Below are 26,058 nucleotides of genomic sequence, written 5' to 3' on the forward strand. Positions count from 1 at the left end.
GTTCAAAGCCGAAGGAGTATGGCGGTATAAATATTACATGTCAGCATTGTCACCACTAAGTACTGCAGTACATATCAAATTGAATTTTCACCATTGACAACATCTCAGCAATATCATTAAATTGAGAGAACCAATATATTTACATTAGGAAATGAATAATCAAATTTTGTAATTATTCAACATTAAAATGATAATTTCTGATAAATGACGATTCCTGCTTTCTGGCTTTAAAAAAAATTTTACGTTGAAGATTTTCGTTTGAACCAATAAATTTTACAGATTTGCTTCGACTGTTGAAGTCAATTTTGAGTTCTTATTTTTAACACCTCACTCATAGAGTAATAAATTAAGTAAAAAATGCTTAACCGTAAAGCTCCCAATTCTTCCAATATATGAGATTTCTCTGTTTGTGTTCTGTGTATGAGTCTTATTCGAAATTGTAGGCATATATCCAGTAGTGGGATCCAGCCAGAACCGTCTGACAAAAAATTTGAATCCCACCACTGCATATATTGATGTTGTATATACAAGGTAGTCCTTGTCCCTTTCATGGAGTGTTGCTGTAATATCATAGACATTTAAAATGAATCCCAAGCGAACATATAAAAATCGTAAAGTAATGCCTTAGCTGTAAACAAACTTAGCTTTACCAAACTGTTCAACAAACAAGATATTTTCTGACAAAGACAGCAAATTTCTACTATTGTGATCACATTCTCTATAAGATCTAATGTTGAAGAGTATTTGTGTTCGCCACTTTTCATTTTCCTGCCTAGGATCAATTTTAAAGCGGGCAGAGTTTTTCAAACTGAGACCATGACTCCCACGGCCACTAGCAAAAGACTCTAATATGTGTCGATGCCATTTGCGATAGACACATTCATTTAAGATGAATGTTTATTCTTTTGCTTTATTGCTGGATTTTTTAACGCAAAAATAACTGATCAATAGTTATTGAAATCAGAACTAAAAAGTTTATGAAAGAGCAAAGGGCTGCACGTAGTGAGAGTATGTGGAGGAGGCTACTAATCATGAAAGTTCGTGAACCAATTTACTGAAGTCTATCCACTCATATTTAGCAGAATAAGTCGAAAATTCAGTCAGAATATTTCTCCTTATCCAATTTATGAGGCGGTGAGCTTGAGATTTTCAGCCAGGACTATATAGTGAATATAAGTTGAAAGAGGTTCAAGATTTTATATTCTTTCTTTTCTTTTGCCAGATTCGTTTGTTTTTAATTCCATCTTGCACTTTATATAATGGAAGAACTCCATTCATGGTGGGAAGTACCAGCCATTGCACACTTTTTCTCTCTTTTTAAAAGTTGTTTTTCACTTTCGGATTTTACCATTGAGGTGGGTGTTTATATTGTTACTTATCGATTTTAATCGGTAAGTGTGTTGATAGGTATTTGTCTGTCTGTTAGATGCACGCGATATCTCACGAAAGCGGGATTGAATCTGCTCCAAATTTTGCATGTGCATTCATCATATCTCGGACCAGAAGCCTATTGATTTTGGCTGAATTATGTCGTATAATTAGCGAGTTATTAATTAATTAGTGATGGGACACAAGGTGTCACTATGGAGTAAGAGCGCTGCTGTGGGGAATCCCCTAACTTTCACCGATAAGTCTTCGGTCTCTGACCGATGTTCTCGTTTATTTCTTGTTATGTGTTAAGAGTTGGTTCTCAAACTTTTCAGCCATTTTTAGATTTTGTCAAGTCTTGCGCCCCACCTCAAATATACCTAGCTAACAATAAACAAGAGATAGCAAGGCAAAAGTATGTTTTATTCAAAAATCATGTTGAAAATGCGTGGATGGAACAAAAATATCCAAAATAAAGAAATGTTGATATCCAAAATAAGGCAAGACCAACAAATAGTTTTAATTAGCTTCACGCACCCTCAGAAATTGTATACGCCCCCTTGTGGAGGTGCGCCCCACCGTTTGAGATCCACTGTGTTAGAGGGTTGAAAGACTCAAAATCGTAGATGGTTTATTTCAGGTGGCAGGAATTTCTGCAAATTTTGTCCAAATTATTCAGACAAGCATATTTCAAACACATTTATGTTAGGGTGCAGCAGGTCTTAAATCACATAGTCAATATGTCAATAATGTCACCTTATTTAAATTGAAAAAACTTTATTCAGGAACTTGAAGACGGACTGCTTTGTGATGGAACAGATGAAAAATCAACATATTTTATTTCTCGACTTTTATCTGAATTGTTACAGGGTTACTATGACAACACCAATATAACGTAAGTACAGTACGAGTGAGTGCAACTTAAAGCAAATATTTTGTTTCACATATTTAAACATAATATATGTAGCATCATTTTTTCAAGTTTTTCTTATTAGATGGAATATGTCTGGTGAATATATCAACGTATGCAATGACTTACTTGAATATTTCTCAAAAACCATAATAGCTCCTCGGTGTTCATACTGATCCTCATGGTGCCTTTGCAGAACCTTGTTGTAAATAAAGGTGCAAAATCATCCCACTGACTTGCTTGCTTAAGCAACATTTCAGGCAGGGATGCCCAAAACTAATTTAGTGTTAGAATACATTCTTTGTTTTAGGAATGAATCGTTACATTATGAGCATTTGATTTCTGATGATCGAGCAAAAATAGAATTCGTTAACTTCCCATACCATTCTTATATTTTGAGAGAAATCTTAATGAGGAATAGAAGGGAATCTTGGCTATTTTCCACCACAAAATTTATTTTCTATGAATTTACATAAATTCCATGAACATTCCAATGTTTTAGGAATCGTAAATTATTTGTTATTAGATTGTCCATGGTTTTCATGATTGTTTTGCTTTAAACTTAAAATACATTGATCACAGGGTGACAACTTGCCATGATTGGCTTCGACGAATAATGAAGGAACGCTGGGAAGAAATTGAAGGCAGGATTAACCCTTTATCATCAGTTGAAGCAGATTTTCATGAGCTTCCTCTCAGACTGAAGGTTCAGATTATTCATCGGATCACAGAATACAGATTGGACGCTGTGGTGAGTTATCTCAGACATTATAAGTTTTTATATGTGGTGTTTAAATGTTTTTATATGTTCTTCAATTCAAACAAGGCTTTGTGAATGCAGATAGTTTTGTGTAGGGGAGCATATTTCTGGTTTGGCATTTCCAACCAAATTTAGCATGCCATTGCTGAGATGATAAGCATGACATGGTATTTAAAGTGTTTGAGCTATGGTACGAAGTCCACCACCTTAATAAATGCTACACCACTGCGCCCACAGGTCATGGTTCGATCATTTGTGTGAACTCTTTACTCAAACGAGGCTTTATTAAATAAGCAACTAATAATACCTATATAGGTGCTAGGTTTTGGAAGAACCCACACCTAAATTTTGAAAGTTGTGTAGGTAATGCCAAATCCGGTGATGGTTTTCAAGGAACAGCAGTTTCATACAATTCAGTGGCCGTTTGGACAATTCATTGTTCATAGGGGGAAGGCATGGAAATGCGTTGACTATAAAATATCAAACTTGTCATTTCAGGACGTTGAAAACAAACTACAAGGTCTGAATGCTACTGATTTGAGACTAGAACCTCTCGGCTCAGATAAGAACGGAGCGAAATATTGGTATTTCTTTGGAGTGAGGTGAGAGGATTTCTGTGTTTAGTGCAGACATTAAGAATAACTGATAAACACCCTGTGGAGCTGAGTAATTGACCCCAACATGAAATATAAATTTTAAGTCTGGGTGGAAAAAAAAAGACTCCCAACTTCCAGGGAAATTAGATTTTGATGACAAAACATGGCATTTGCAAACTTCTCTTTAATAGAATTATAATAAAAATTAGTGAACCTGCTGGTTTATGAGTTTCTGTTAAAATTTCACTTTCATTATGCCAAACTATGACTCAATCGCCTTGCATGCAAGGATTGAAATATAGTGACCATTTTAATATATTGAGTGTTCAAGTTTTTTTGAATTGTAAAGGGAATTTATCGATACTGAATGATACTTTGTTGGTCCCATAGATATATTGAATGAGGTAAAACTTGAATAAAAACTGTATATCAGATTTATACATAACCATACATAGTTTGTTCGTCCCTACAGATGTATCGAATTATGAAGTAAAACTTAAATAAACACCGAATAAAATAAAGCTGCGCAGCTGGCCGAGAATTTTTTCTCGTTTTCCGCACTGACTTTTTTTCTGGAGCTCAGATGGCCTTCTATTCCGCGCAACTAAGCAAGCTCTTAGAGCAGGGGTCGGCAACCTACGGCCCGGGGCCGGGCCGGGAGTAATATAATCCGGCCCCCGACGCGCCACGGAATTATACTAACAAAACTGCCGTTTTGACGATTATATTCTTTACGTAACATAATTTATTGTGAGACACGTGTATGGACTAAATTATATTATAATCTAACAAGTATAAAATTCACAATTACTCGTCTAATGAGCCTAAAATTTAATTATAATTAGGCAAAACGCAGAAAAGTTGATGGCGTTGAAAATTTAGATGAAATTTTTTGAGATGCAATGCAATGAGGAAATAAATCTATATTCTATTCGACTGGTTGATTTTTATTATAAAAAGAATCATTTGTTCGGTTTTCAACTTTCTAAAAATATGTGCGGCCCGCGAATGGCTTGTAACCCTTAAATTTGGCCCGCGAGCGACAAAAGGTTGCCGACCTCTGTCTGAGAGGGAACGTTGGACGGGACACCTTTATTTTCCTATTGACATCGGTTTATCATATTAATCCACAACAATATAGTATTTGGTTTCGTTCACTCCCAAGTTTAACCTATTTTTGATTCTAATTCACATTTTTATTCAGGCTTTACAAAGAATCCCCAGCTGATGAAGAAGAGAAAAATGTGAGTTTTTGTTTTTGCATGGGCTCAATGTCTAGCGGTCAAAACGTTAGATTGTGATCTCCTATCTTGGGTTCAAGTCCCTATCCCAGCATCCATCCCATCAAGGGTGTAATACTGGCGTTACTGCTGAACCAGTAAGATTCCTTTGAAAATAGTTGATCTTTTCATGTGGTTAGATATCAGTGGAAGATTTTTCCTCATTTCATTATTCGGTGTGAAAGACGCAAATAAATAAAAAATAAAAAAATAAAAATGGATAAAAATAAAAAAAATTCCAAATTCTGCATAATGAGCAGACTCAGAGCTGTACAAAATGAATCTGATGAAATTGATACAAAAATTCTCTATTTTTGATTTTGGGAATATTCACATATAAATCACATCTGTGGAATGTAGATTGGCTTGCATGCAAATACCGAAAGAGCACTAGCGAAAAAGCAGTCGCAGCGGTTCCAATTGAATTATTTGGCCGTTCCTGCGTCTAAGTCAGTCTCCCTCTCGCAGATGCCATTTTTATGATATGTGTGAGGCTACTGTTTTGGGAAGGCCAATTTGACATTGCATATCCATATTAATAATTAAACCCTGGGTAAATTGGATTTTGAATCTGAATATCTTTAACCTACAACTACAACATAGCGAGCCCAAATCACGGGCCCAATGTCACAGTTCAAAGTTTTGATTCAAGTATTTCAATTATGGTTTTGTGCCTAGTTAATTGGGGATAGAATGTTAATCAATACAATTTTATTTTTCGCTAAAAATTCTTAATTTTCTATAACCATCTTCAATAAACTAAATTGGGCATATTGAAATCAGTTTCCCATAGAGCTCTGCTTTGGTTATTAGGGCCTGCTCTGACCACAATCTTATTCAGAGTGTAAATTGGATTGGTCTCCTCTGCGTAAATTCACCAAGTTTGATTTGTTTTCAGGATAAAATAGAAACCAAAAAAAAGAAGAAAAAGAAAAAACGGAAAAAGCGAAAACTACTGAATGGTGGGTTCTCATCCCATATACTGGAAATTGACTAGTTTTAAAAAAGTAGAGTTATCCTTCAATTGGGTAGGATATACTCGGTACCAGTGGCGTAGACAGGGGGGTGGTTTTGCGGTCGACCCCCCCCCCCCCCCTATTTGAAATGTAAAAGAAAAAAATTATTTTTCTGTATCATAGATAGCTATAGTTCGCAGCCTGAAATGTATTTTAGATCCCAACACTACTAAAAACCTGCGTATTCCAGCGTTCGATCGGGCCCGCTAGCTGTTAGGATCTAACGTGGCGAATAAAAATTTCAGAACCCCCCTCTTTAATATTTTGCCCCTGCTGGGTACGATAGGGCTGATGTTGGGGATGCATAATAAATCAGTGAAAACTGAGGATTTAGAGATTCTTCAATAATCATGACTTAGAGTTGTCAGACAGTCTGCTTGTCAAGCAGCATACCAAGTCCAATCACTGTGAAGCAGCATTTTCCAGCTGGTGTGGAATTCCTCTTGGGTGGCCTTGCTTTGTTTGAATAAATTACTGTGTGAAATTTTGTTTTATTTATTTCTGTAAATTGTTCTGCCAGGTCTTGGGATTGATCCTCAAAGTAAATGGTCCGTTGCTTGTTATTCTGTCGGGGATTGGAAGAAAACTGCGGCCAGAATGAAAGGAACCGATTCAAGGAGGGAACGAGCTCTCGTGCAACTCATCACAGAAAACTTTCTGCCAAATTTACCAAAAATTGTTGAAGATATGGTATGTGACGCTTGTGTGTGATTGTGCATAATCGATGGCATTTTTTATGTGGCAATTGTATTTTTCTGGTGCTTGTTCAGTGTATGTGGTAGTTCTATATATGTGATTGTTGTATGTGTGTGTACGGTGTGTGTGTATGTGGTTGTTGTGTATGTGTATGTAGTGCTTGTTTATGTTGTGGTTGTGTATCATGTCATTCTTGAAAGCATGTGGTGGCTGTGATTGTAGGGTGTATGTGATCCTTGTCTGTGGTGATATTTGCGATTACTCATCCAGGACACGATTGCATTTTGTATTGTATCAATTCAGACAGTTATTGTTTTCCTCACTAGGAGCGCCAAAGACTGTTGAAACTACAATCAGAACCTCGACGTAGCTCTTGTCGATTACTGGCTCGAAAATTATGTGAAGCGGAACAAGAAGCGGTGAGAACGATTGTTTCGAATTTTCGAAACAAGCTATTTTCCGTTAGTTCAATAAGCAGGCATGACCAATAAGCAAAATCTGGTCTATTCCAAATAATTCTAAAACTATTTTCAGATCTGGAAAATTAATACATTCTAAATCCCACGGAGCATAAATTTTATTTACTTTCTGAAATCCAAGAACTTTATTATAGAGTTAAAGTAATATTATCTCATTAAACCAGATATGAATAAAACAAATGGCATGTCTGATATGATTCAAATTTGTGGCTCCCCTCCAATGTTTCCTCTAATTTTTTGTAGTATGTGTACGCAGAAATTTTGGTGTGTGCGCAACTTTTTTGGAAATGACTAATATTTGTGCAAAATCCAATGAAGAAATTTTGGCGTTCTAACCGTGTAATGGGTGGGCCAACAACAAACTTTCTCAACCTGCTAACCGAGAACATTGTTACATCACATCGAAATACGTCTGTGCGCAGTAAATCTATGCGTGTGCGCAGCCTCTGAAAGCTGTGTGCGCGCACACTTTAAGAGGGAACACTGCTCCCCTTCTTTTGAGCCTAGAGAGTTAATAAACATTACAGTATTCATGCCTATGAATTGTTGTGTACCTTGGCAAGTATTTGAAAGAGAGCAACTAGGCTCCCAATGTTTAAATCCCACAATGAAATTAAAGTCCCTGAGGCACTCTTTAGTTAGGAGTTAATGAGATAAACCCGCTTCCCAAATTCCCATCTGACAATGAAGACTGAAAATCTTGTGTTATTCTTCGAGTCGGCGCTGATTTAAATAAGTAAAATATATTTTGCCGCCTTGTGATTATTTTATTTTGATAGCCAAATCTATGGTGATCTGTAGTAAAATGCTAGGAACCCTTTCGAACCTCGACTCTGATATTCAATTCAAAGGTGTTTTTAGATTCATCTCAAACACTAAGTATGCTAAACCTTGACTTTGCAGCCCTAGATCGGGATAATGCCTTTACTTCCTTGTGTAAATGTTTTTTTGTTCTCTAACTAGGAGAAAAAATGTGCACTGGAGCGTGCAGAAAAAGTTCGAAAAGAAAGAGAAGAGAGAGAACGGACAAGAAGTGACCTCACGACCTTGAGATTGAAGACCGACTTTGAAAAAATGTTGCGACTCGAATTAGAGAGGAAATGGAAAGATGATTCCAACAAGAGAACCAGAGGTTGGTTTATCTAACGTTATGGCGCGGCAGTGTGGCTCATCGTGCTAAGCGTTAGGAATACGCACGCCACCGCACCTCTGATTACCCTGCGTGGGTTCGCAGGTTCGAATCCCATGCGGAGATGGTTATCTGCGAGAGGATTGCTGGACTCCTCGCTGCCGTAGGGTGGTTCATGTAACAGCTGGTCGGTTACGGCTTCCTCCTCCTTCAAGTCGATGGTTCCGAAAAAAACAAATAACTAACTAATCCCATACCCGAGGTTGTATGTATCCAGTGATGTATGAAACTGTTGCGACCCTACAGGTGGCCACGAGACGCGCAAAAAAGCATGGGCCGCAGGAATCTTTTCCAGGATTTTGAGCAGACACAGTAGGATTTTGAGCTTGGTGCCAAGTCATCAACTACTTTATCATTGTAATGTAAATCCATTCGTTCAAGGCGTCAATCAACTGCAGAGGGATTAATATGATAAACCCGACAAAAAATAAAAAGCTTGATTAAAATTGTGATACAACTTTACAGTCCAGATTTAAAACAGAATTACTTGAAACAATTTTAGATATTTCTTGATAACGAATACCCATCGCTAAATAATCGATAAATCAAACTGTTGTCCGTATTTTCAACCAGTTACTGCGTTTTTCTCCGTGTTTTTTTTTAATGCACACCTAGAAGCATATCGGGTGCCCGACATTGCATTATATTACGCAAATATATGTTATTCGTTTCTGTTCCGGTTATCTCAATTTTTTGCCGATCCGCCAACACATTTAATTTAATTTTATCGGTCCGCCAGGGTAAAAAGGTTGGGAAACACGGCTGTATATCACTATCAAATGTTACATTCATATATAATGAGTTAGGTGTTACACATCATTTTATGCCATTTAGTGTGGAACTAATGAGGAACCTGAAAAGGTAACAAGCATTGTCTCAGGGCTGAAGGTCAATGTGCCGAGTCCACCAGCATATTATGTGATGAAGCCATTGTTATTCATTTTCATCATTATGTTCAATTGGTTCTCTGTTGTTTCTTTTTTATCCATGACTCCTTAAAGTTCACTCACTTCAACAGTTGGCAAATTCTGACAAGCTCACAGACACTTCTCTGATTGACTCTGATTTTTTTTTTCTTCAGAACTTGCAGAAAAATCTCATTATTCAAGCAGTGGAGAGGATGATGACATTATGCTGTTCGACCAACAATTGACGGAAACATCGCCCGTGACCACCACATCAACAAATCTTGGAAAGCGGAAAGTAAAGACAAACGATTCAACAAAAAATGGAAAGAAACAGAAATTAATGTTAGTATTTTCACTCAGGGACGGAATTTGTTCTTTTTTGGGGATGTATACTTTTACTGATAGTCTTTCCTTTTTACTTATCGATCTTAATTGGTAAGTATGTTGATGGACAAGGTATTTGTCTGTTTGTTTGTCTGTCTGTCTGTTAGACACTTTCGTTTGTTACGCGATATCTCACCAACGTAGGGTTGAATCTTCTCCAAATTTTGCATGTGCATTCATCATATCTTAGACCAGAAGCATATCGATTTTGGATGAATTATGTCGTATAATTCGCGAGTTAATAATTAATTAGTGATGGTCACATGGTGACGCTATGGAGTCAGAGCGGATGAATCGAAACCGCAGTTTCTGTTTTGGGGGATCCCCTAACTTTCGATCGATAAGTAGTCTGTCTCCGAAAGATATTCTCGTCTTAGTGTTATTGCGTTACTTATTGATGAACACATTAGGAAATATTCTGAACTATACAAAAGCCAAAGTGCGAATTTCATGTAAGACATTCTAAAATTCCATTAAAGATTGAACAAATAACAGAAATAGGATTTGTGCATTGTTAGGAGGGAATAAATAAACCCGAATTGCGAGGGGAATAACTTATTGAAGAAGTTGGGAACTGCTGTGTTAGGATAACCAGCCATTACCAGAGTGTTAGTTTTCTCAACTCTTCGACCAGAAGCGTACTCGGGTATTGTAGTCAGAGTCTGTGTTCATACAAAAATATCTGAATCTCAGTTTTTTCATTCACTACTGTTTTGCCAAATTTTGGGCCATTGTATGCTCTGTAGGAAACTCTCAATTTTTTCCCTTTACTGAACCTGTGATTGGTATCCGTCTCTGCAATTTTTTCGTCAAAATAGGAGCATTACCGTATTTAATATACAAATACGCAGAATAAGCAGTACTCCCTCAGTGTGAAGGCCATAATATTATTCTGATTTTCTTTATTTTAGTTCTATTACGATCTTGGGGACTGTCTGTGTTAGCCAAGTGAATATCCCCCTGCCAATAGGTTCCAGTCCCTTTACACAACTTTATGTAAAATAGAAGAACAAAATTTGTTACTACCTCTATATTGGTACACATACTTTGGAGCACCCAGAAACAATGGAGTATTTACCAATCTGTAATATTTATTCAGGAAGAAATCAGAACGACGAAAGGCAGAACTAAAGAAAAGCAAGAAAAAACTTGAATCGCTAGCACCATCTAGTGTCAACGGGAGAAGGAGATCAAGTACGAGCACAGGTTTGTTGCTCACTTGTTTACATGACGCATATATAAGACTTCTGCTCTAAACAAGGCTTTGCACAAGTGGCCAGGAACTGCTATGGACCTTCCCCGAGCATCGACTTCCTTACTTCATGACATTGGCCAATCAGCAAGATGCAAAAAGTGTTTTGCATCCGTTCAGACACTTTTTTCACTCGGACATATTTTCAGGCGTGGTCGTAAACATTACCTCGTTTTCGCGTTTTTGAACTCTATTCGCCAGTTTCCAGTTGTGTTAAATATAAATCAGATAATTCAATAATCACTCCGTCTTCTTAGGAGTTATAATTTAATTGCAGTGAAAAAAAAATTAGTATAGAAATAGCTGTGATTAGCGTGATAGACTGGACTAACATTCTTTATCGGTACTTTAGGAGGAATTTTTCGGTGGTCAAAGGTTGGGGAAAGGTCCATAGCTTGGTAAGACAGGTTTAAATCCGAGATGTTCACTTGTGATGCCTCCATAGCTTCAAAGCTGGCCCCAAGTATTTCACACTTGGTTCTGAATAAGACTTTCACTAAAAAGACACTTCAACATTGAGATATCTTTGATTTAACCGTTGCTACAAGCAATGTTCTGTAAAAGCAGATACTGGTATGTAAGGGGACCTTTTAAAGCAGTTGTTCCCGGCCTTTTTTGTGCTGCAACCACCTTTGGGTATTTTCTAACATGCTGGGACTCCTTTCACGTTAAATGCTGAATTAAAATTTAAATTGGTCGGTCCTACAAAAGGAAGGATATTAAGCTTAAATGTGTTTCTCCTGCATTTTTAAATTACCCCGAGTAAATTTACAATGAGATGCACACACATTCCGTAAACAATACGATCTGATTTACGGTCCCACGTTCACCAACGTTTGTTACGTAATAATGTCTTGATAGCGCATCATGCTTTGGAGAAACACAGTAAAAGCATGACATCAAAATTTTACTTCAGATCAAATTACTTCTGTGCCGAGTTGTCTGGCGTTCCCCCTAAAATCGCTTCGCGGACCCCTAAGTGACCGCGAACCCCAGTTTGAGAACCAATGGTCTACTCAATGGTGTTTGGCACGGAGTTGTTTGCTGCGTTCGTTTGAGCGAGCTTCAGCTATGAGTCATCAAAAATGTTACAGAAGTGAGGCTCTGCTTCAAAACGCTTTTTTTTCATTTCAGGGTCATCGTGGCGGAAAAAACCATCCACCGGGTGGGGTAGCAGGAAAAGGCATAGCGTTGATTCAACGTCAAGAGATTCTGATGACGATGAGGCTTCGAGTGAAAATGATGAGATTGATCAGATTGCCATGAGAAAGGTAGTTAGGAGAGCATGTACCAGGGTTCTATCAGTTATCTCAATAATTACTTGCTAATTATAGGACATAATTCATCCAAAATCAATAGGCTTCTGGTCCGAGATATAATGAATGCACAAGCAAAATTTGGAGCAGATTCAACCTTGCTTTCGTGAGATATCGCGTGCATCTAACAGACAAACTGACAAACGACAGACAGACAAACAGACAAATACCTATCAACATACTTACCGATCAAAATTGATAAGTGAAAAGCCAACTAACAAATCAATAAGAATAAATTCATTATAGTAACGGAATTAAACAAATCACTCAAAATTAATATAGTCCTCACATACTTCGTAATAAATTTTGGTCGCGGCCCAAAGAATTTGAAAACAAAAAATTTCTTCCACAAACATAGATACTTTCACTTCATGACCTAAAACAGGGGTTCCCAAGCTTTTATCAGGACGACCCCAAAGACAACTTTCAAATGTCCAGTGCGACCCCAAGGCAATATATTTCATGAAACTTCTGAAGCTGCTTTCACTGGACTGTTGCATTTGGTCATGTGGTGGTATTAAACAAAATAAGCTAAAACCCAACAGTGACGTCACAATAAGCTCCTACATTTTCTATAGCATAAGCATAGAGCGATGCCTATAAGCCTGTTTTATAGTAAGCCATGGTACAAACTGCTAAATTTAACATGGTTTGTCAAATCTCAGATGTTCTGTACATCCATCCTCCACCATACTTCAGCGACCCCACCGGCCCCATGACCTGTTTGCGACTCTACCTACTTATCACTCCGACCCAATCTGGGGTCGCGACCCCTGGTTTGGGAACCCCTGACCTAAAATGAGAATTACTACCCACTGCCTAAAAGCATTATCATCATTCATTGCTGCAACAATCCAAGTTTAACTAATTTGTCAATAACTTAGCTAATAGGTTTGTGGCCCGCCTGGAAATGAAAAAGGTTCCTGTGGCCCTGAAATGGCCCACTGTTGAGAAGCGGTGATTTAGTTTCTTTGGCAAGACAGGGATATCAGTGTTTCTGTTCCTAGGCCTCTCTTTTTAGTAATTTTGCTCTTTTGAGAATCTCAGCAAGGATTGTGTGCCAGAATTTGGAGTTTTATGCGAGTCATATTCCAGGCATCATATTTTCAATCATCAATATGATTTCAAGCTTATTTGAAGTTTTGTCAACTTTTCTGATTTTCTTACTGTATGTTTGTCTTGTGTATTGTTGTTTCTTTATAATATGTCGGAAAGCAGAACAAATTATCTTATCTTTTATATGATTGTCTCATCTTATCCGATAACTTTTTTTTTCAGATCATATCTGAAGTCCAAGAACATCCAGATGCCTGGCAGTTTGAATCACCAGTAGATGAGGAGATCGCACCAGGGTATCACTCTATTATCAAGAGGCCTATGGATTTGTCAGAGATTGAACGTAAACTCGGGTCGGGGGAGTACGAATCATCGCAAGATTTCATGTCTGACGTTATGTTGATGTTCAACAACTGTCGATTGTATAACGGTCCTGAGAGTGGTGAGTTACTGTGCAGTTTATACTGTCCACTGACCTAAAATCTATGTTTTAATTCCACGCTTGTTCATGCTTTAAACAAGGCCCCGTACAAGCAGCCAATAGCTTGTTACTATGCCAACTGCATATAAAAAGCTGCCGACTTTGATCAAGTATGACATTGCCTATGCTCTCACGACACCCTGGGTCTAACACTTTATCTGATGGGCCCACTATACTATGTTTACGAAGAAAGTTGACCGAGTAACTTACATCAGTGTGATGCCTTAACCCAGGGGTGTGCAACCTGCGGCACGTGGGCCAAATGCGGCCCGCGGAGAGATGCTGATTTTAAATTGTGTGTGACACGCGAAACGAGTTTTTAGTTTAGTTTTATCTGGTATGTGCGGGTAATTCCAATCTCTCACGATGCCCTACAGCTAGCTTGTGCGAAGCGAACAACGCATGTCATAAGATCAATACCCAGAAAGCTTATTTTAGTAAAAGGGCAGCCCGCGGTTTCACCCAGTTAATTGTATCCCCCCTGTATAACCCTGCTCTGACCCTTTCAAAAACAGTAGGCTATCTAGTAAAGTGTAAGAGTGTAATAAATTGGTTAGGAAATATCAAACTGAAACAATTAATGTTCCGTATGCCATTGCTGCTTACTTATCAGTGGCAGCTTGTCTGAAGACTTAAGTTTTAATAATCAGAAGTTCCTTATGTATCGATAGTTCGTTATACAGAAATGAGAAGGTCAGATGAGATCACTGATAAAATGTGTGCTTACTCATTTCTTTCTTTATCCCTTTTTATTTCTTTCAAGTTCTAGGTTATTTTATGTTGATACCTTTCAGGTTTTATTTGACTTCTGTAGTATTCCGTGTAATATAAGATATGCCTTCTCAAAACTCTGTAAAATTTATTCGGACCTCCCAAAGTACTTGACAAATTTTTCTGTTTTTCTAGCGACCACCCTGTGTCAGTGTCCCGAACCTTTTCTGTAACACAAATCAAAATGATTGAACTATATTTATGTTTAGAATACACTGTAGCAACTGATGAAATTGATCAACTTTTCCGAGGTTTGGTGAAGAAACATCTCCCCCATGTGACTGTGGATGACAGCGTTATTCTTAAACCGGTTCATTCAGGTTTGTACTTGTTTTTGTTAGATCAGAAGGTGTATTCCCAAGCCTCGATTTCCTTGTTCATTTTGAGAAAGGTTCAGCTCTGATAAATAAATATTCTGTAAGCTGTAATATGAGCTCCATTTAGTTCAAATTGAATATGGCAAGCTTGTTTATATTTCAATTATCATTCCAATAACACAATGAATGCACACAGACCTAATATGATGAAAGTTATTAATGATTCGACGGTTTTAATGCAAAAGGGCAAAACTTGAGCAAATTAGGAAAACGTATGTTCTCGATTTTTTAACGTTTGCATTGAAGCCGAATACTTTGTTGAACATTGCTTCAAACATTGATTAGATCAGAGGTTGATGAGAGGAAGTCGAGAATTAAAAAGGTGAAGTTGTAGGGACATTCAGTATGCCATGATTGTGTATGCATTATTCCATGACTTCATGTTTTATTTCCCCCAATTCGTTCAGAAATACTTGTGGCTATTTTGGTGATTCAGCTCCATGTTGAACAAAAATAATTATCTCAATCTAGACCAGAGGTTCCCAAACCGCGGGCCAAATCCGGCCCGAATAACGATTTAAAATGGCCCCCTGAGCTCAGATGCAATAGTGTTCAACAGATTTTGTTTGCGTTCTAGTGTGTTACGTGATTATCACAGTTTGGTTATGTGTTTATTGTAACAATTCAATAAATCATACGAACCGGTATTAGGATTACATAGGGCAGTAATTTAGTTATCAATCACATAAGAAAGCTTAGAGATATCAAAACACAAACGAAAACTAGACTCTGTAAACAGACATTTTTTGGCAACCGCACACACTTTCGGGCGCTACACTTATCCGGCCCTCTAACATCCCCCGATTCTAATTTTGGCCCGCTGCTAATAAAGTCTGGGAACCCCTGATCTAGACCCTCGTTTGAAAAATCTAAATGACGCCATTGCGGTGACGATCTTCTAATAATTATGGAAATTCATTTTTCTCTCCCAGATAAAAATCATTCAACGGGTTCAATATTCCTGCAATTCGTCCTTATGTCTTGGAACCCAATTATTGCAGAGTGGTTTTTCACTTTGCATTGAAAATTGAGCTGATGAAAATTTTTTTTTTCAGAATCTTTGAGGAAAACTCGACGCGAAAGTGAAGTTGAAGGGTCCGTGCAATCCGATGATGATGAGAATGAAGACTCGACCACGGCTGGGGCAACCACTAGGGCGGCGTGGAAGAGCAACGTAGTTTCGCAAACTGTTGAAGATAAAAAAACAGTTGTAGAAAAAGTGAGAGGCCGTGGGAGGGGGCGTGGCAGAGGACGTGGTCGAGGAAGAGGCCGTGGACAAATTGTCAGTCAACCGAATAATATAGGCAGACCAGTTGGTCGTCCAAGAGGTCGGGGTAGGGGCAGGGGGTTGAAGGGTAGAGGTCGAAGGTTAAGTCGGCGTCTTAGTGCACAACGTGAACATAATATCACTGAAAAGAAAATGTCAGATGATGAAAATGGAGAGGATGAACATTCTGAAGACAATGAACCAACTAATGAAAACGTGGAACCGTCACGACCTTCAGATGACTTTGATAAGGAAAAAGAGTCCGCAGATGTTGTCAACGAACTTAAACCTGAAACAAAAACTTCACGGCGTTCTTCATCTTCGAGTTCACGTAATTCCTCACCTGATAGAAATGATACTAAAACTGAAGAGAACTCCTCGGAAACTAAATCTAAACCCCAGAACGTTTGGTCGTTGGATTTCTTGGCTTCTCAGGCTAGAGTTCTGGAGGAACAACAAGAAAGACAGCGACCAACCAGGGGAGACCAGGGTTCAGAAAGAGGCTTGACGCCCAAGAATAATAAAAATAAACATGATGATGTCATAGAGAAGGTTGATGATGTCATAACAAAACCTGATGAGGTCATAACTGATGATGCAAAAATAGAGCAACTGAAAGAGAAAAAAGCAGCAAGTCCAAGAAAGAAAGTCGATAACGTAGCCGATGATGACATTTATAGTTTCCGAGATGACGAGGATTCATCTGTGACAGAGAATCGTTTTAAACGTGCAGGACGTGAGAGTGTTATCAGTAGTACAGGAGTTGCTTCACCTCCTCAGGCTTTCCCAATGACACCCGCACCTCTATATCCTATGACTCCCGGTTATCCACAAGAGTCTCATAAATTCCAATCCCCTACGAGACCCCCAAAACGTCGTTCTATTGACTCTGTTTCCCCCCCAACGCCATCATCAGGCTATGGAAGCTATAACGCTACAGGAAGGTCATCTACCCCTAGTGAGGGAATCCCCACTTTCAACCCCCCAACTCCAAGAGTCGAATCCAGCCCAGACAAACCTTTAGACCGATCTGGCAATGTTCCTTCAGAAACTGTTCCGAGAAGGCAGAGTTTCCATAGCGATAATTTACCTCAATCCACTGATCGTCCACCTACTCCCCCCAATGCAAAAACTCTTGAATCCGTAAGTCCTGCTCTTACAGCTTCTAAATTAGACGAACCTCCGACCTATGAAAAGTCGAAAGATACTGTTGTGAAGCCAAGGCCGGTTAGGTGGGTTTTATTTGTTTATCAGGATTTGCTCTTCTCTGTTTTTATCATCTCAATTCCATTTCTAACTTCTTTCCTGCATTTATTTCAAATCTAATTTAGAATAATAAATAATTCAGTAGTTAGTAATTTATCACTTTATTTATTATTATTCTCAGGGCTGTTTCGTCACATGATGGTGTCACACCCTCAACACACCCACTCATCACGCCCTCAACACACCCACTCATCACGCCCTCAACACACCCACTCATCGCGCCCTCAACACACCCACTCATGGAATCGAGGCCTCGTCCATTGTCAATTGACTCATTGCCACGGCAACATAGTACAGAAGGTGATAGTGCGGATCATAGCAGACGTTCTATGGATCATGATAGCAAACCCCGACCCCACCAAGTGTCCAAGCATCAGACGATACATCACCCCCTTCCTATCACTGCTCATGCGACTCTTAAAATCCACAAACCTCCCCCTCTACCTAGCTCATCCGCATCTTCAGTTGTGCGACCCCAACATCCAGTACAAAGATCGCAGAGTAACCCTACTCCCTACCCTCCCCCACCTAGACCATCTATCCCTTCAGCCCCAATCCGACCCCAAGCCACTATATCGCGGCCCCCTGTTGAACCTCCTCGTACTGAATCACGCCCACATGCCCCGGCCACACGCTCGATACCTACCAACAGTAGTAATGTGCGTCCCCAGATAAACAACACGCGCCCTCCAGTGTCAAGACCTCAGCCGGCCACTCAATCATCTACAACACCGAGGGGAATTCCCCCACGATCTGCTCCGATTTCTACGTCATCTCGACCCCCAAATGTGTCTGTCACAAAGGGTCAGGTCACATCCCGGAATAGCCCCAGGGCTTATCCTGATTACGGAGGGATTAGTGCTGCTGAACGATATTCACATTCAACAGACAGAGGTTTGGACATTTTCTGTGCCTGTTAATTAGATGCTGGGTACATTGACAGAAGACCTTCAATAAGCTTCATAATATAAAATGCATAGGCTATTGAATGCCCACAATTATATTCAGTTCACTCCTTCGCTAGAAAAAATCTCGTACCAAATGTGGTGCGGCCTTTATCTGACTTCTAGTCTAACATGCCATCATGAATCAGCTTTTGTTTAAGACTCTGAACCATGGAAGAGAATATTAATTTCTCACATATTTACGATTTCTTATCGCAGGTTATGATCGACCAAACTTGTACAGCGGACATTCAACGTCTGAAACCAATAATTTGCCAAGCCAACAACAGCGTAAGTTTTAAAGATTTTGGTTTTTAGAGGGGCAGTATTAAAAATTATTGGGTATTTTTAGAAATAAATCATTGTTTGTGTGTTTTCTTTATTTTGTTTGATTTGAGGAGGTCGTGAATTAAAGAAGATGTTTTAGGGGGCATTCAGTAGGCTTCAAGCATGTTTGCATTGCTTCAAGAATTAATGATTTTCCCCGATCTAGCTTACATATAATATACTATTGGCCATCATGGTGATTCAGTCCCATGTTGAACAAAAATAATTATCTTATTCTAGACCAATGGTTCCCGAAGTGGCGCCGCGGACCTTTTGGGGTCTGTGAAGCACTTTCGGAGAGTCCACAAAATCTGTTGTATGGCTCATAGCTTGATAAAACAAAAATTAAGTGCTTAAATTTGCACGTACACATTTGTTGCATTTTGCTGCTTCGCAATCATCGTTGGAAACACTGATTCTTCACTTTCTGTTCGAATCACTCTGCTCATTGTGATGTCACAGAGCTGTGGGCCTGTGATATCACAGAGAGAATTCAATGCAGATTAGTTGCTGTTGCTAAATGCTGATTTACAACGAAAGCAAGCGGTCCGTCATGGAGGGTTTTTGAAAAAGTTTGAGATTTTTAAATGGCGCCATTGCGGTGAAGATTTTTAAAAATTATGAAAATTTGTTTCTTTTTCAGATAAAAACCATTCAACAGGTTCAACTCCAATACATAACCCAACAATGGCAAGTCTTGGACTCAACTGGGGGATAGGTGGCAGTACAGAGCCACGTCAGGAGCCAAGAAAAACTTCATTGCAAGGTGTGTAAGCTCTTTGTGCAGTATGAGCATTTTTAAGGACATTACCAAAAAAACATTGAGACTATAAAATATCATAGAATAGAGTTGTGCATCAGTTTATACTGATGAACGTGATACTTGTAGCATTCCAGGAATATGGAACAATAGAAAAACAGCCACGAGGGTGGTGATTTGTACATAACTGAAGTTTTCGGAAATAACTGGGTGTAAAGTTTTGATACGATTAGGAAAAGACTTGGTATAATACAAGTCCTGAATTCGTCAATGCATTGACCATGGTTTTCTACTTGTATTCCCCTGGTTTTGGCTTTCAACAGTGACTGTCCTTAAAAAGATAATTACTTCATGTTTCATGCTTATCGTGTCAGTTGTAACTATTTTCTTGCAAATGAATATTCTTATCAGTTCTTGAAATGACTTTCTAATCTCAAAACTATTTTGTCTAGCGGGGGTTCATCAAGTTTGGTTTGAACTATGACATAGATCATGTTCTTTATATTTGGCAACAGAATATTTGAATAACCATGATGTCTTGTACTTCTATAGTCTTAAAACTATTTTGACCTTTCACCTTAGGTCGAAGTTCACTTCCGTCATCCACAGCATCTGTTGCTCAACATGAAGCGGCCGTAAGATCTCGGCAACGTAGCAAGCAAACCCCGCCCTCAACAACGATGTCATCTGGGAGGGTTACAGGTGTGTGATTACTGTGTAAAGGGGGGAACTCATTTAGGCTTTTGTTTTCTAGGGTCTTATCTTAACTCTACTTATGTAGTAAAAAGAACAAAATTTTATAAGATATCGCAACCATGATTTACGATAGCTAAATAAAACAAGACTCTTTCTGTTATAGGTCGACACTCGGTGGCGCAATATCCACCTGATTACATGGGTTATCACTTCCCGTCTCATCACTCACCGTCACCGCATGATTTTTCATCGCAACAGAATGGCCTGCTCTCTGCTGCCACCAATCCTTCATTGCTTCACACTGATCTAACGGCATCCGCAACTTTAAGGTAAAAACACATAGTCAATTAAAGTTTGAGTTTGTATACAATTTCATATGAAGGAGGAAGAAGGAAAAGCCTACTGCCTAATCTTGTTCAGTTTCCAGGCTATTCCAGGCCAGTTGTGAAATATACATTTCATGTACATCTTCTTTGATGGACTGGTGGGCAACCTTTTTTGGCACGTGTGCCAAAATCGACTAAATTTGATGACAAAATTTTTCTGCATGCTGACCGAAATTGTCCAGATCTCAATCAGTTGTGGCGCATAATATATTTCTTTGTAGCCATGTGTCATGAAAGGACAAAAAGAGTTCAAATAAATATCGGATTGCTAACGAACAATAATGAATAAACGGACACAGAGTTTCTTCAGATAAGAGTCTTAAAACTCTTGTAAAGGAGAATTATCTCGTTTTGGAGGCCTCACTTGCGTGCCAAGTTTGTGTACCAGCTTAGGGTTAGGCCATAATTTATTATGATTTTCCTTATTTTTGTTCTATTACGAGTTTGGGGACTGTCTGTGTTAGCTAAGTGAATATACTCTCTATCCATAGGTTTCAGTTCCTTTACACAACTTGATGTAAATTAGGCAAACATATTTAGTTACCTCCATATAGGTACACATACTTCTGGAGTGCTAATTTCCTAACTTGACCTGATCTGGGAATAGAATTCTCTTTTTCGAGTTTTATAAAATATCCTACATTTATAAACAATATCACTGTTAGAGCAAGCATGGTTGGAACCCATATTAAGCATGTTGACTTTGTGGTTAAAGCATAGCTGTGCAAGCATCATAGATCAGGGCTACTCAACTATTTTTATCGAAGATTCCCATACAAAACTGCAAAGTTATTTGGGTCTGGTCTCTCCAGAAATTATATTTCGGCATCCTTAAACGCGTACTTCCTCGACCGGCTAATGATTATTAGATAAGCAAGATTGTTTATTATAGTTCTTTTCATATGTATTCAAAACTATAAAAGTCATTTTATAAAATAAAATTTCAAAAAGGATCCAAAATAGAGAATTAGGTGCAGTCCGAATCAAATACTCGAAAGGTCCGGATTCGGACTGCGGGGCACCAGGTGAGTAGCCCTGTCATAGATTATGCATCTCTGATTTAGGCCCCATATCCACCTTACTTGGGTTACTTAATAGTTCACATATCCTTATCTGTGGCTGTCTATACAGAGCCTCGATCAGTGAAAAAATTCGAATAAGCAATGTATATAAAAATTGGTTCTAGAGAAATTCACTGTAGGAAATCTCCCCTCACAGGAAATTTCGCTCCACAGGAAAAATTGCCGCAAAAGTATTTCGCTGTAAAACAAGTATTTGTGATAAAAACAGTTAGGTTTTGAAATACCTTTTTATTTAAAAAAGATTCGTTATTTAAGATCATACTCTAACCCTATAAACCTAATTGTTTTTATCACAAATATTTTTTTACAGAAAAATGCTCTTGTGGCGATTTTCATGCTAGCACGCATACTTGTTTTATAGCAAAATGCTCTTGCAACGAATTTTTCTATTCGTCAAAATTCTGCAGCGATATTTTGTGCGGAAAAATTTTATGTGGCGAGTTCTTCGGACACGATAAAAATTATTTTTTGTTCAATGCTGAAACAACCTTAAATTCAGGGTCTTACAACAACAACAGCAACACAAACCAACAGATATTCAGTCTCATGCAGCAGCCGCAGCTCACGCCAGTCATGCAAGTATGTTCCTCCAGGCTGGCGGCCACTACCCTGCTGCACCTACACATACTGATCAGTACAACAGGCTCGCTACTGGTAAGTTGTCTTTCATTGCAATAATCTTCTGTGGTAACGTCACTTAATTCATCAATTTGCGGCAAAGGAAGTGCTGTTTGCTCGTACTGATGTTAACCATGCGTTTTCACAACTTTTTATCGAACTAGGTCTTTCACAAGAGCCACTAATACAGTGAAGGAATTTTGGGAAAATTTTTGAATTTACAGGTTCAGAATTTCCAACTTTCCATGTTGATAATCAAACTCATTTTCCTGCAGGAATTCGAAATATTGAGTTAAATAAGCATTTCTAACAGTCTACTGAAAAGGCTTGCATACATTAAAGTCTTTGTTATCAAATTTGAAATTGGAGACAAATTTTTTTCAACCAAAGTTGGTAGTTCATTTCAATTCCTCCCCCCTGGAATCTTATATTTGTCTGATTTCCACCATTCAGCATTAAAATGTAATCAAGGTCAATGAAACTAAAACGCCCATTTCGGAATTTTTTTCAATTTTTTTTTTTTATTCAGCTGCAGCAGCTCAACAGCACCCCCTAGGGATGTACCATCAGCCAACGAACGCAGCTCAGAATCCATGGTTGCAGTTACATCCATCACAAATGGATTCCGTTTATCAGCTAATGCAACAACACGGGCAGTATCCGATCGGATATCATAACATATTGCATAAGTACTAGTTGAGGCTCAGCATGATAGAGATGATCATATGCAGGGATGTCCAGATCGAATCATCATTCAAAAATTAATTATGTCGGTTATAACATTCTTGAATTAAAGATATTCTGGTTTGAAATTGGTAATTCCTGGCAATTGAAATATCTGATAAACCGTCAAGATTTCACAAAATCGCTCCTGATATATAAATCTTTGTCCAACATAATCTGTTTTTCTTTGCCAATTTGACATGGATTTCGAATTGTATTTGGCTGACAATGTCTGAAGGTGCTTGCTGTTGGTTTGGCAAAGTGGGAATGTCCTCAAAAGCAACTGCTATATACAGAATACGTTATGTGGCGTCTGATCACAAACTACTACCATTGTCTGGATTCATTGGTTTGAGAATCAAGTATAACATTGGGCGACTCGTTTTGTGAGATTATTTCATACCGGCTGAGAATATACTTAATTTCAAGTGCTTTTTCACAACAAGTAATATTATATTCATATTATGTTAGTCTGATTGAGTTACTCACTGTTAAAACTCGGGCAGATCTAACTTTCATTTTCCCATGTTTCTTCCACTGATGATCTTAGGTTAGTTTGGTATTTATGGGTTGTGTGTATGGATGTGTGATATCCCTCTAATTCTGGGGAGCAGAATGACCCGAACGCAGAATAAATAAAGAAAATCTTATCATTTTAAGTCCCATCCAGACCTGACATTGCATTCTTGCTCATTTTAATATGCGATTATCATGCTTTATGGTATTTCCTCTGCGCTCCAGAAGTGTGTGTACCAATATGGAAGTAATTAAATTTTTTCGTCTACTTTACATAAGTTGTATAATAAATGGACTGAAGCCTATGGGCAGGGGTATATTAACTCGGCACAGTTCTTGAACTCGTAATAAAACTGATGAAAATCAGACTAAAATCATGGCCTAACCCTAATCTGGTACACACACTACTGGAGTACCATTTCCTCTCTTCAATAAAATGTTCCTCCACATTATCACAGACCAGATTTGAGGTTTTTATCGCAGTATTCCTTTCCCCTTAGATAAATTTGGAAATTTATTGTTTGAGAAAGTTATAATTTACCTGCAATCCTGAGTATTTTTTTTATTATGAAGTTCGTGCCATTTTCATATTATTTTATATTTTTAATCCTGCACTAACCATGAAATGTTCTTGATCATCGATTTTCTGAATTTTTATATTAGAAATCAAAAGCATGACTGATACTTGTTTTAAGTGAATGAAAAGTTTTCATAGCATTAGATTTTTCAATGAAAACAAGGAACTCTCGAGGTATGTGAACCAAGATGGCGGACACCGGAGAGTAGTATGTGTACCAGGTTAGGCCATAATTTCAGATACAAATACCACCGGAGACACTTGGCTGGTCCTCGAACTCATAATAGAACTAAATTTGGAATAAAATCATGGCCTAACCCTAACCTGGTACACATACTATGTTCTAGTGACCACCATCTTGGTTCACATACTTCGGGATCGCCGAAAACAAAAGTAGCAAAAGCTCTTCATTAATTCATTACTCATTCACTTTGAGCACTAGTCAAGCATTCATATAACAGTCAATAACTTGCTTATAGTTTTGCGAAAGAAACCTCTTTCCACATAGTAGTGTTAAGATTATGACTAGACTCTGACAATGTGTGATATTGTTTATATAAAAAAGACATGTTTTCAATCTATTGTCCCCAGCCTATGCATGTGCCACTCTTCTAGATGAAAAAAAGTTCATGAACCCGTATTCAGTTTTAAGCTATGTGGAGGTTTGGGGGTAGGGTTTGTAAATTTTAAGTTTTATCGCTTTTTACTCATTCGTGGAATCACCCATCATTTGTTTTTATCATGAGAAAACATGTAACGGGACATTTCTGTGGATGAAAATTTAATGCTTTCGTACACTTTCAGGTCTTTTTGTTATCAAATTTCAACATTTCGAGCAGAGGGAATTGTGCCTTTGCTTATTTGCTTTTTTAGTTGCTTCCTATCAGATTTATAGGCCTATTTTTTATTATTAAAATCAGAACTTATGAACAACTAACCCCCATTGTTTACTTCAATTAATTTGACATTACTTGGCACATTTTATTATTTGATTCTCATTTGTGTTGGTTCACACATGTGCTTCAAATAGCATATACTGAGATACTGCTGTGCTGGTATTGGAATCATCTCTATACCAACTCCCACATGATAGGATGAGGTGATGCTTACAAGCAGATTGAGTGCTTGATGCTGGCATGATTGTGCAATGCTGGAGCGATCTTTTTTTCATATCTCATATGGGAGGAGCAGAGCTAGAGGTGTGATATACTGGCAATGAATTAAGAATGAGACACCAAGGCCTGACAATATATTTCCAAATATTCTGTTATTATTTTAAATAGCGAATTTGATGCCCACATACTGTTTTCACATACATTGGCCAGAAGAACTTTTACTTAGGTGTAGCATGTCAAAGACTGTATATGATTCAGTATCATTATTTAAAAAAAATTCTGCTTCGCTGCTATAGTTATTGCCTCCACGCATATTTGATGAAATACTTTAATTTAAAACAATTCTAGGTTGTATGTAATACACCAGCCATGAAATATTTATTTGAAAGTAACTATCTACTTTAATGACTACAAATTGTGGTTAACCTCAAGCCTCTGTTTTAGGGTGAATCATGACGAGTACGAATAAAACCAAATATGTCTTTTCAAATTTCAATGGAGTCTTCGGAAATGAAGTAAACTTGGACATAACTTTTCATTTACAAAATTTCTCCCTTCCACTTTTCCATACTAATGTACCATCAACTACTTTCTGGCCTGACTGGTAACACATAGGGTGGTTTATTCATTGTTGCATTTTTATAACTTAAAGAAACTGTTATTTCCATTGTTAAACTGTATCCCATGTCCGTTATTTTCAATTTCACTCAGTTGCTCTTATTTCACTCGAATGTTGCAAAACAAAATAACTGCTAGATCAGGAGTCAGTTCACACACTTTGCGAGAATTTTTTGTTTTACTTTGGACTTTCGTCTTGTACTACATAGTTTCACTGCTGCATAAAGTCTATCGCGACAGCATTTTTCGCGGTTTTATTTTTATATTTTGTACAGAATTCTGTAACCTTTTGCGATTATTATATAATAAAAACAATTGCAAAAA

At 38.0% G+C, this 26,058-nt stretch overlaps 1 protein-coding gene across 1 annotated transcript; it reads left to right on the forward strand.

The window, feature by feature from the left end:
* Positions 1–1,220: 1,220 nt before the first annotated feature.
* LOC120331978 (uncharacterized) lies at positions 1,221–26,058 on the forward strand. Its single transcript, XM_039399176.2, has 22 exons — positions 1,221–1,355; positions 2,154–2,263; positions 2,861–3,029; positions 3,537–3,640; positions 4,839–4,878; positions 5,813–5,876; positions 6,451–6,620; positions 6,953–7,045; positions 8,069–8,237; positions 9,376–9,544; positions 10,686–10,792; positions 11,973–12,109; positions 13,433–13,652; positions 14,672–14,782; positions 15,895–17,338; positions 17,494–18,266; positions 18,536–18,607; positions 19,287–19,409; positions 19,986–20,105; positions 20,263–20,428; positions 22,067–22,221; positions 22,715–26,058. Exons 1-22 carry the CDS (start codon positions 1,260–1,262, stop codon positions 22,879–22,881), a joined length of 4,779 nt encoding a protein of 1,592 aa, XP_039255110.2. The 5' UTR covers positions 1,221–1,259; the 3' UTR covers positions 22,882–26,058.

Source organism: Styela clava, chromosome 6, assembly GCF_964204865.1.
Source record: "Styela clava chromosome 6, kaStyClav1.hap1.2, whole genome shotgun sequence".
Classification (NCBI taxonomy): Eukaryota; Metazoa; Chordata; class Ascidiacea; order Stolidobranchia; family Styelidae; genus Styela; species Styela clava.